The sequence below is a fragment of the Oreochromis aureus genome, linkage group 23 (genome assembly GCF_013358895.1).
Source record: "Oreochromis aureus strain Israel breed Guangdong linkage group 23, ZZ_aureus, whole genome shotgun sequence".
NCBI lineage: Eukaryota > Metazoa > Chordata > Actinopteri > Cichliformes > Cichlidae > Oreochromis > Oreochromis aureus.
In genome coordinates, this window is record NC_052963.1 from 40,757,534 (window position 1) to 40,768,903 (window position 11,370).

Consider the following 11,370-nt stretch of genomic DNA (forward strand, 5'->3'; position numbering starts at 1 on the left):
AGCCCATATTTCTATCCGGAATATTGTCGTGTGACACACTACAACAATAATACGGAAGAGGTGGGAATCAGGTGACACCACTCCCGTACAGCTGAATTGTAGTTCTGACAGTAAAAACCAGACTGCATTATGGAGGACCAGGAGATGCAACTGAAAGTCAGAAGGGGTAAACATAAATAAATTAGCAAAAAATAAACTCGCGTGCAGCATAGCTCATTGTTGCCTTGATCCACTGCTGCCCCCTCGAAGCTGTTAGCTTCACCTAGCCACTATGCTAATGTATAGAGTCGCAGTGCTATGATTTTGGCTGTTTTCACCATTTTGTTTTAGCTTTCAAACACAGGTCATGTGTTTTATGCAATTGTCTTCACTTCGTTTACACTACAGTGACTGACAAGTTCACGGAGAGCATGTACGTCCTGGCTAACGAGCCGTCGGTGGCTCTCTACAGGCTGCAGGAGCACGTCAGGAGGTCGCTGCCAGAACTAGTCCAGCACAAGGTATCGTTTATCCTCTCGGTGACATCGCATTAACTCTGCTTATAACACATCTAAGTGAATGAAGGGAAAACGACCTCTGCCAGGAAACGTTATGTTTGGAAACGAGCGGCAGTCTTTACTGAAAAACCTAACTGATGACGTCAACAGATCAGAGGTCGGGGGTGTTTACGTTCTTTTCTCAGGAAGAAGAAAAAATGGCATTTGTATTTAGTCAGTAAAGGTTGAATAACACCCGATTTTGAAACGTCTTCTTTGGGATAAGTGATATTCTTTAGGTAGATACGCTCACCAGAAACTTTATTAGGTATACCAGTTTATCACGGGTTGGACCCCTCTTTTATTTGCACCTGCACAATTAAATATTCATTTCCAAACTTACTATCTACCCTTTTTTACTGAAGCCTCAGAGGCCTTTCTGTGAAACTGTCGCCCACTTTGATAATGAAGAAAGCCTGTCACAATGACTTGCATTGCAAAATATATTGTCCTGTAAATAACAAATTAAATAATGTTTTCATATATGTAAAAAGTACCAGTAAAGCTGCAAAGAGTAAAGGTAGTGAAGATGGCTGAGTGTAAATACCTCGGGTAAACTATCCAAAGTAATGGACAGTGCACAAGAGAGTTGTAGAAGAGGGTTGAGATGAGTGCCATGGATGATTTGTGGCAGAATAATAGCAGCAAGAGTGAAAGGGTACTAAGTCCTACTATGTTGTATGGTTTGGATATGGTGGCAGTGACAAAAAGGCAGGATGCCTAGTTGAAGATATTAAGATTTTTACTGAGAGGATTAGAAATGAGTAGATCAGAGAAACAACTCAGGTTGAGCAATTCAGGAAGCAAGGTTGAGATGGCTTGGATGTGTGTAGAGGATAGAGAGTGAATGTACTGAACAAAGGGTATTGAATATGGAAAGGAGTAAAAGAGGAAGACCTCAGAGGAGGTTCGTGGATGTCGTGAAGGAGGACATGCAGGGGGTTGGTGTGACATAAGAATGGTAGCGATAGGGTGCAATGGAGACAGGTGATCAGCTATGACAACCCTTAAAGGGAGAAGCTGGGGAAAAAAAGAAAATTATACATCAAAAGACTGTGTTATTCTAATATAATAACATAATAATCCAAATAAACTATTTTAAAGCTAGGTGAACCTTTCAAATACCCTATATAAATTCTTGGCCTAGGTGTTGCTGTGTTGCGATTTTCTTTTAATTTCAATGCATTTAAAAAAAGAAAAGTGTATCTAAGTCTTGTTTTATTCATGACTTGGATACATACTTAGATTCATGGAAAAAAATGTAACTGACATTGCTTCAGTTGAAATAGAGTAATATTTATTTTGTGTTGTTGGTAAAACATATCCTTTGTTCTTCTCTTTTTCCTGGAAAAATATGTTGATGATATGAACAGTTTCCCATAATGTTTTGATGTATGCTCAATAATCCAGGTAAGAAAATCCCAGAAAGCTGACAGAACCAACTTTCTGGGAGTTTACTGTAATGAAACACAAACCTCACAAGTATCATAATGTCATTACTCGCTCGCTCGCTCTCTCTCTCTCTCACTCTCTCTCTCTCCCTCTACTGAATTTTTAATGGGTTTCATTTCTCGCACAGACAGATATGCAGAGCTGGGAGGAACAAAGTCAAGGAGCCATCTACACTGTAGAGTACGCATGCAGGTGAGATCACACATATTTAAAAGCTTTCATAAAAGTAGCTCACCATCCACCTGACCTGACTGTTAACACTTGTATTGATTTGTTGGCTTTTGCAGTGCCGTGAAGAGCATGAACAACAGCAGCTTATATTTCAAAAACATTGACAGTCTTCTCCGTCAAGCCACCAGCATGAAGGAACAGATTAATAATTCTCAAGGGCGCAGGTAGGAGGCGGCAGTGAATGTGTTCACTGAGACATGGTGGTGAAAAAACACTACGTTGTTTTGATCACACTGAATGCTACAAAAGTGGCTTTAATCTTCTCGTTAGTAGCAGTTTTCCCTCTCATTATTTAGTTGTGCTTGACCTCTAGAAACATGTTACATGGACATAACCTGACTCAATCTATTATTATTTTTTGTTTCAAATTCAGAAACTTTTATTCAAATGCAGAGCCTATAAGGGACAGGAAAGCTTGACTAGTTATGTCAGCCATTATCATACACACCTTTGCTAAAATGCAGATCTCTACAATATGCTTTTTATTATCTTTATCACTCAAATATCTAGGTAATATAACAAAGTTTTTTGCATTGTCTTATGCTTATGTCAGTATGCACTTCTCACATTTTTTTTAAAATGAGAGATAGTCACTGAACAATTATTGTTATCAGTACTTAATGTAAATTCGTAAAGCCACAAAAATTATAGAATATTACTATTTTGATAAGATCTCCAGCGTCCTTAAGGCTATAAAAGATATACTTGTGGGTCTTTAAATGTTCACATTTTTACTCCCTCAATATCTAAAGGATCATTCTTTTTACATATTTGGGGTGACCATGGCTCTGGTGGCAGAGCTGGTGTCAGACGATTAGCTACCAAGTGGAAAGGTGGTGGATCCATCCACAGCTCCTACAGTGTGTTAGTTAAAAGCAGTTAAGTAAAAATAAAAGTACTGTATGAATATGTGTGTGGTTGGGTCATAGGACTTGGAGTAGAAAGCACTTTCAGTGTTCAAATTGAACTGTAAGGTACTATGCAAGTGCCAGTCCATTTACAATTTACGTTATTTTTTTGCACTACATCATACCGTTCATCATTTTATTTTTTTTGTTTTATTTATTTTATTTTATCCTTCATCTAATGTAATATATCATTTAATATATTGCTTTTCATTAAAGTTTGTTTCCCCTGTAATTTCAAAATCGTAATCCAGACATTTCTGAATACTTTGTAGTTACTAGAAGCGTCATACTTTCTGTTTGATTTGTCTGTGTTGTTTTTTATTTTATTTTCCACCTTTTTTCCCTCCCACACTGACAACTGCATGCAGCTTAAATGATGTGAGTCCCTGTCCCAGCCCCATTGTCACTGCTCCACATGCCCCATCCACTTCCTCATGACAGACAGAGGTGTCCAAGGTTAGTAGTTCCTCCAGACGTTACATTATTAGTATCTGAAATTAGCAAAATTAGCTTTTCACATAACAGGCTTGTGTGCTCAAAAAGTTCTTATTTGAATGATATATATTCCTAGAATCAATTTATTTAATATTTATGTAAAATAATTTTACACAGCACATAACAAAACACTTCTGCACATTGTGCACATATTTGGCAAAAAGCAGCTATATACAGCAGAATAAAATATTTACATGATTATAATATGAGCGATAAATTCATCAGCTTGATACATGGATGGCATTGGTGTGCATAATTTAGAAATTTAGATCAAATTCATTAACGTGAAGCACTACATTTTTTTTCCACCAGGTTAATAATACTTTTGTAACCTGTGTTGGAGAAATGGAGAAAAAAGTTGCTAAAGATAAGAACTTTTTTTTTTCTTCCTTCTTTTTTCTTCTTTTATTATATTTCAACCTCATGTTGTCTGCGGTCATTCTGGATAAACTTGTCGAATGTTGACAGTCTTACATCTGCACTGAAATTTCACTTGTTGTTGTCCCCATATAGTACTTGTAGGTCATTAGTCTTTTCTAGCCACCGATACAAACTGCTAATCTTATTTTATGTCACACGAGAGTAGAGTCTTTTGCACAAATCCCTGACTTTCGTGCAAGGACGCTCCTCATCTCATTGTTGACCCCATTCCAGGGTTTAACCTGGGCCTGTAGCAAACCAGATTCAGTAGACAGTGTCCTGTGCATTCGGGGATAGCTGCCACCACTGCTGTAAGCATCTTTATCACTAGAGTGGCCCTGTGAACCTCCCGTAGGGGAGTACTGCTGTTGCTGATATTGTTCTCGCTGTCTCGGGTCACCACATTGAGTGAAGGCGATCTGATGCTGGAGGTGAGACTGGCTGCGAAGGATCCGTGGTTTGTCTACTCCAATTTTTAATTCACAGGGCCGAGAAACAGGTGCGCTGCTACTTCCGTGGTCGTTACGATACAGGGTGTCAAGATGGTCGCTGTGATAGTGCTTCCCAGTATGGGAAGCTTTAACCAGAGCATGTATTACAGCCACCAGCAGGATCAGGATCCCAGAGGAAAGTACACAAGCACTTGCAATTCCAGTCTCCATCTCGAATATTAGGAGCATAAAAATGGACATGGCTGCCAAGAAAGAGAGTAGCAGGGAAAAAAATTAGAATTTATATGTGCCGAAACACCAAATGCTTTTCTCTGTAATCAGCTAACAAGTTGCACCTCTACTGGGCCAAATAACTTCAAGCAGAACACAATAACTGTTACAGTTTATATTACAGTTTCCTATGTTTGTCTGCAGGAAAAGGACAATGGACTCAGGCATGCTGAAGGAGGTGGGAGAAAAGCACAGCTCTGGGATGTGATGCGACTTCCTAAGTTGGTGGCGTTGCCTTTAAAGTATTGCCCTGCTACCTACTGACTGTGGCTGAAGTGGGTTTAGAAGGGCAACACCTCCTCATCACAATAGAGTGGCTGCCTACACTGACACCCCCCCCGCCCCCGTACAAGCCTCTCAGTGGAACAGAGCATACCAGCGCTGCTAGGTCCAGCATTAAAAACACTTAAGTCATGGCTGCTCAAAGAATGCATTGTTCTGTTGGACTCACTGGTCGGATCAGGGAGACAGCAGCACTGCTGTTTTGCTACTGCTGTTGAAAGTCCACTGCACAGCCAATGTTTTAAAAATTAGTTCTCTTTTTGTGTGTTTGTTCTGTTTAACATTTTGCCAGATGGTACAACATATGCTTAAACAAAAATACAGATACTTTTTTTTTTTTTTTGCTCAGGCTTACCTATTAAATAGACGGAAACCCCCAGACAGAAGAGTCCAATAGCCACATGTCGTACTGCTCTGCTGTCCAGAAGGAACCAATCTGCTCTGTTGAAAGAAATCTGATCTGTTTAGTGCACAAGTACATTGCATTACTTAAAATAACAACAATATATATTTTTTTGTTTTTGATATGTTCATTTTCTTTGCTATATAATAAAGTATTAACTTTTTGTCTTGCAAAATAAGTGCTATTTGATTATTGTTTATTTATATAAATGCTAGGTAATTTGTGCCATAGATTGAAAAATTTCTAGGAATGTCTCCACTGTCAGTAGGGAGGTGCTGTGGTATGCTGTTAGATTTGTAAACCAACGTGGGAAAGGGCCAGCTAGAGGCTGTGTGTTGGGTACATAATGAGAGGAAATCCATTGTTTAGCTGGGATTCATAAAGGGTTAGAGAGGTGTGGGGGGGACCAACAACACTGCAATGTGGGCCTCTGCGCTCTGACACAGGACGCCCATGTTATCCTTTTGAAACTATGTTTTCTTTGCACGAAACCTAATTGGTACATTTACTATTCAAGATAGGACTGTGGTTTGTAGGGTTTACAATTGAAAAACATGTGGGCACAAGGAGAAGTGTGACATGAGCACCTCGACAGTGCACTATCCTCAAAATAGGAACCCATATAGGATGTTGTGCAAAGCAGCAGTCTCATAATAAGTTACCGCACCTGAAATGTTAAGCTTTTTGAAGCAGCTGATCTTAATTCCATACTTAGAGTAAGTGTAGTGCTTTGTGTCTTATTAAATTATATGTCATGTTAGTTTTACACTTTGCATGTGTAAAGGAGAATGAAAGTAAAAGTTGAAATAAATTGCAGCCTCAAAACTTTAGACAAAGTTAAACTGAAATCTCTTACACCCTGCAAAAAACAAAGAGAGAAATGAAGTTCAGTCATGGTGTATTGTATAGTATTGGATTTATTTGGCACGCATTTAAGGTTTTTTTTGTTTGTTTGTTTGTTTTTACTCTTTTTGCCATTTATTTAGTATGCTTTGCCAGCAGTACTCGACTACTTTAACAAGGCCTAGGGGTGAGGGGGCAAAACGCGCAGTGCTGCTTCAGAGGTCGCCTTTCTGGGTAAATAGTGGTTTTCTTAACTGTCAAAGGTGTGTCACAACTGACCGGAACTGCCTGTTTGAAAAAACTGGATCGAGATTAGGAAGGAAAAAAATGGAAATGAGCACAGTGGCTTTGAGTGCTACCACAGCTGCAGGTGCTGTCTAACAGGTGGTCGAAAAGAAATGCCTTAACGCGCAAGAACAAATACCTTTCTGTATCCTGTTCTCCTCTGCAGACCTCGGTTGAAAAATAGCTGTGGAGGAGACACACAACCACAGAGCTCAAGTTGAGAGTGAGGGACAGAGCGGAGAGCACTGTGGCCACTGGCAGCAGGACGGCCCAGACATGAGCGGGTATGACCGAGGAGGTGGACGGGGGTGATTCCTTCACCGCCGTCTGCTGTGACTGCAGCTGGAAAATCAAAATCACCGATAAAACCGACATAATGGCCGATAAAATCCCCAGTAAAGACAAAACAATTAGAGACCGCTGGCTGTACTTTTGCGTCATGTTTATCTTTAAATGTTGGTGGTCAGATTTCTCCAGGAAAGGGGGAAAAAAGGGTTTCTCGGTCTTAGCTCTTAAACACAATCCCCCTGCGATCCTAAGGTCCAGAAAAGTGCGCTTGCATTGCGGTGTGAGGATAAAAACGCCCTTCTTTGCACTTCGGCAATAGTTTGCCTGTTGTGTTTCGTGGAGTGCTCCGCAGTCCGGTCTGAGCATGTGATGGGCTTTAAATCCCCAGATTAAAAAGTTCGCAACAACAATGGACTTTTTTTTTTCTCTTGGATCGACAGAAACAATGCCTCGACGTGCTCAAGAGAGACGCTGAGCTCACTAAATAAAGACAAAACACCCCAAGAGAGTAAAGATATATTTCCTGTTATCCCATTATTAGCCATTAAACCAGGTTTTAAACTTAAGGTATGCACAAAAATGTATGCTTTTTTTTTTAAACCAAAAAATTCTAATCAAGTTTATTTCTTGATATTTAAATGTAGGCAGTGTAGATATGACGATAACAGGGCTGTGTCTCTTTTTAGATTAACCTACTTCTGCTGAAGCCTCCTGTCCTCATAAAGTGATTAAAGGATTACTGTATGTCTTTTAAACAGGCAATTGATTGGCATAAACACGACACAGAAATAAAATAAAAATATATGCAGTAAGTTAAAATAAATTATACAAATAATAATAATAATATTAAACAATTGAAGGAGGAAAAAAAACTTGTCCAAAGTTATTCTTGGGCATGCTAAATGAGACCATGGCAGGTTTGGGGGAATTTAAAGAAGGATAATCATCTATGATAACCCCTGTTTAATGCAGAATATTCCTGCCACTCTTACGTCAGCTCTGCAGAGGATGAATCTAATTAACTTTTCACAAGTAGCTTTGGAAGCATGCACAACTTGACAGAGATGTGCCTAAACTCTCATCTGCCCTTCCACTTTTACGCCCACTTTTTTGCCGTGTATAAAAATAAATTACATCTCCAGAATTTGATCAAATTAATATTGAATATTCACACACTTCATTCACACGGTGCTGGACCACAAGCACCCTGACATACTTTTAAGTCCGTGACTTGAGTTACAGAGGCCTTATTGTTCTGTTAGAGGTTGGGGGTTGGTGGGGAGTGGTGGGGAGGTAAAGGTGTAACCCTTATTCTGTTGAGATGCAGATAAGACTGTAGCTATAAAGGTACTCAATGTGAACAATTGCTCTCACACATGTAGACTGACCATGGAGGCTATTTCTGAATTCGACAGCCTCACCACATGCTCTAAAAGGGTCGCGGCTGATCTTGTCGAAAGCAGAAGTGAGAAGTTTCAGGAAAATGAAAAAAAATGGACTTGATACGGAAAGTTCTCAAAGGCCAAAGGCACCTTTATCTCTCTGCTGCTTCTCTCAACTTCTCTTGTCTTACACATTTATCAGTAATTCTGACTGTGTGAATGTGAACACAGTTCAGATTCCACCTTCAGTGCCTACACTGACGGCAAAGCTCTCGCTGTGTTTAAAAGAAGAATGCACTTTCGCAAACACAGCGCATAGCAAAGATATAATTTCCCCTTTGCTGCAGGTGATTAGCTTGCTTTATTTACAGATGGGGATTTGCTGTATTCGCCGTCAGCACGATTGGGCCCCACACAAATGAACCCTGGAGGTGAAGGCTGTGGCAGCCTGCAGGGATGTTACTAAGTATTGCATCAGATGCACAGTTTAAGCTATCTCTTGGGATCTCAGACTGTGCATGTGTGCTTGTGTCACTGCATCTCCATGTCTGTGTTGATTTGTTTGTCTTTGCATGAGAGAAAATAGAGTTGTTATCCACACTTACAAAGATGATCTGTGCTAATAAATTGCCACCATATTATATTTAGTACATTGTGTAACAACCCCAAAATAGTTAATAATGCAGCTCATGCTGTGATTCAGTTATTAACTCTAAATATATCTATTAAGCTGACAGCATGTCTGCTTTCTGTTAGTTTTTTTCTTTGCTTTGATCATTCTCTTTGTCAATTTTGTCTCCTTTTTACAACCCATTTACTTTCTATCAATACTACCCAGGTTAGCTGACGAACATATATCCAATAACATCAGCTCTGCGTGGACTACAGTGCACATAGCACTTGTGGAATTCTGACTGAAAGATTTTATATGCCATGGTTGATTTGGCAAATGGGAATGAACATCTTATGAGTAAAACATTTACAAAATAACAGCACGGATAAAGTTAGTTTCAGTGTTTGCTAGTTATAAATAAGTATTAGATATCACAGTTAGGTGTCACCGGGATCTTATCATTTACTGATGATATGGAGAAAGTGGGAACAGACTATTGACTAATATTCAGAGATGTGCCAAAGGGTATATCAGTTTTGTTAATGTCTGTCAATATGAGGCCTCTTCTGATGTGTTTGAGCCAGTATTCACAGACATTTGCTTCAAGAAAATTGCTGAGTTAAGTAATTAGATCTTGTGGTTAAGCGCATCAAAATTCAAATGAAGCCTCAAGAAGAATCTTATAGCATTGCTTTTAAATCATGATGTGCTGCTGTAATTAAAGAAGTATTTTTAACATCGGTTTTATGTTTTTAGGCCAGTGGTTCCCAAGCTCTCGATGTACAGCATCGTAAAGAAGGGTGTCGAGTTTTATCTGGGTAGGAAACAGGAAATAAAACAACGCAAGTTACATTTATTTTCTGTCCTTTTCTGCTTTCTTTGCCTTTTTTTTAGCGATTTGTTTATTTTTGCATAGCTCCTTGTGCCTCAAATATTCAGGCTAGACTAAAATGAGGAAATCACTCTGAGCTGCTCTCAACTTGAAAGCAGACATTGCTTTGAGCGCTGATAATGTAAACTATGCCCTCGTCGTTCCAAATTTTGACTTTTCATCCAGTATTTTGTATTTACTTTTTATTTCCACACCTATTTATACATAGTTACTGCCTGACTACTTGATTTTTAAATTACTTGATGTACGGACAAACAGGCACCAAGACTAAAAAGACTCTTAATGGCCCATTAAATAATCTTAAATAATTCATTTTGTGGTTTTAGAATTGGCTATTTCAGTTATGTTGTGTTTAGTCTTTGATTGATGTAAATGTGTGATTTGGTTGTCACTGTTTCTATGGCAGAGAAATGTGTAAAGGTTTAACTAATGACAGGCCACCGCAATGAGACTCTGGTATTGAGCAATGGCCTGTGGCCAGTGTTCAGGTTTGCTGAGCATAAAGCAGTGTTTCAGTTGGTACGGTGCAAATTGACTTTAACGCAAAGAGATATGTGTATCCCGATAAACAGTCAACATTCACTGTTGTTTCCTTCCCCCATAACAGCAGCAAAACACTATAGTCAATCTCCAAGACTGAAGTCTTTAATTCATCAGTCACGATGAAGTTTTTGTGTCAAAAGAGAAATTCCTTCGAACCAAAGTGGCCAAAATGTTTAGTTATTTTTATCAAAATGACCATGAACTCTAGAAAAGTGTTCCTCAGAATAGTTTTGCTCTATTCTCATTGATGCTGAATGACTTTTGGATCAGACTGTAACTGTTTAGACTCACTGACTCTTCTAGGGGCTGATTTTTAAAAGCACATTGTTTCTTCTACTTTTTAAGGCAAAGCAGCATTTACATTTAAGGGGATTTTTTTAACAACATAATAGCAACAGTCATAACAAATATCTACCATATCTACTGTAGAAACATAACATATGCCTATTCCTATTGTGTGCAGTACATTTAGTAACAGAATCTCACACCTAATGTTGTGCCTTGCATTGTAATTGGGGAAGAACCGCCATACACCTCAGCTATGCTCCATGCTCTTCTGCTTCCTTCTTCTTTGCATTCAAATGCTTGTAACTTTGTTTAGTAAGTAAATAAATCTTATCATAGTCACATTTTCAGAGTTGATGTATTTTAAAGTCAGCTATAGCACTCCCATTTGCACAGTATATCAAATTCATGTGACTCACCCCTCAATTTAAGTTTTGCAGAATCCCATTAAAGAGATTAATTCAAGTCATCCCCTTAAATTTAATTTATAAAATTTTATTTAAAAATTAATATATTTTTGTTTTTGAGTAATGTCCTGCAAAAACCTTGTAATATTTTGTGGTACATGATTGAAACAAGCAAAAGTGCCCTTTAACCCAAATTATTAATCACAAAACAACATTTTCCACTGTCCATTGTCACCTCCCCTGCCCTTCCTGTAATTAAACTGTACAAAAATACATTTTAAAAGATAACATTGGAACTAAATTGCTTCATAATGCAAATTTTGAAAGCATAAAGTCCATAAAGCGCAACTTTTGCTGACACCTTATAGTGACGGATGCGTTTA

General features: G+C 38.6%; 2 protein-coding genes across 4 annotated transcripts; one reads left to right on the forward strand and one right to left on the reverse strand.

Annotated features, from left to right (window-relative positions):
• Positions 1 to 5: 5 nt before the first annotated feature.
• Positions 6 to 5,627, forward strand: borcs8 (BLOC-1 related complex subunit 8). 3 transcript variants are annotated; one of them, XM_031749566.2, is made up of 6 exons: positions 6 to 166; positions 388 to 500; positions 2,116 to 2,180; positions 2,276 to 2,383; positions 3,496 to 3,583; positions 4,909 to 5,627. In XM_031749566.2, exons 1-5 carry the CDS (start codon positions 130 to 132, stop codon positions 3,563 to 3,565), a joined length of 393 nt encoding a protein of 130 aa, XP_031605426.1. In that variant the 5' UTR covers positions 6 to 129; the 3' UTR covers positions 3,566 to 3,583; positions 4,909 to 5,627. The 3 variants fall into 3 exon arrangements, with proteins under 3 accessions (XP_031605426.1, XP_039462640.1, XP_031605428.1); XM_039606706.1 differs by lacking the exon at positions 3,496 to 3,583; XM_031749568.2 differs by lacking the exons at positions 3,496 to 3,583; positions 4,909 to 5,627 and having other exon boundaries at positions 2,276 to 3,489.
• Positions 3,590 to 7,316, reverse strand: tmem221 (transmembrane protein 221). The gene is made up of 3 exons (XM_039606704.1): positions 6,717 to 7,316; positions 5,402 to 5,487; positions 3,590 to 4,736 (listed from the first exon to the last, which is right to left on the reverse strand). The coding sequence occupies exons 1-3, from the start codon at positions 7,229 to 7,231 to the stop codon at positions 4,195 to 4,197; spliced, it is 1,143 nt and encodes a 380-aa protein (XP_039462638.1). The 5' UTR covers positions 7,232 to 7,316; the 3' UTR covers positions 3,590 to 4,194.
• Positions 7,317 to 11,370: the final 4,054 nt, after the last annotated feature.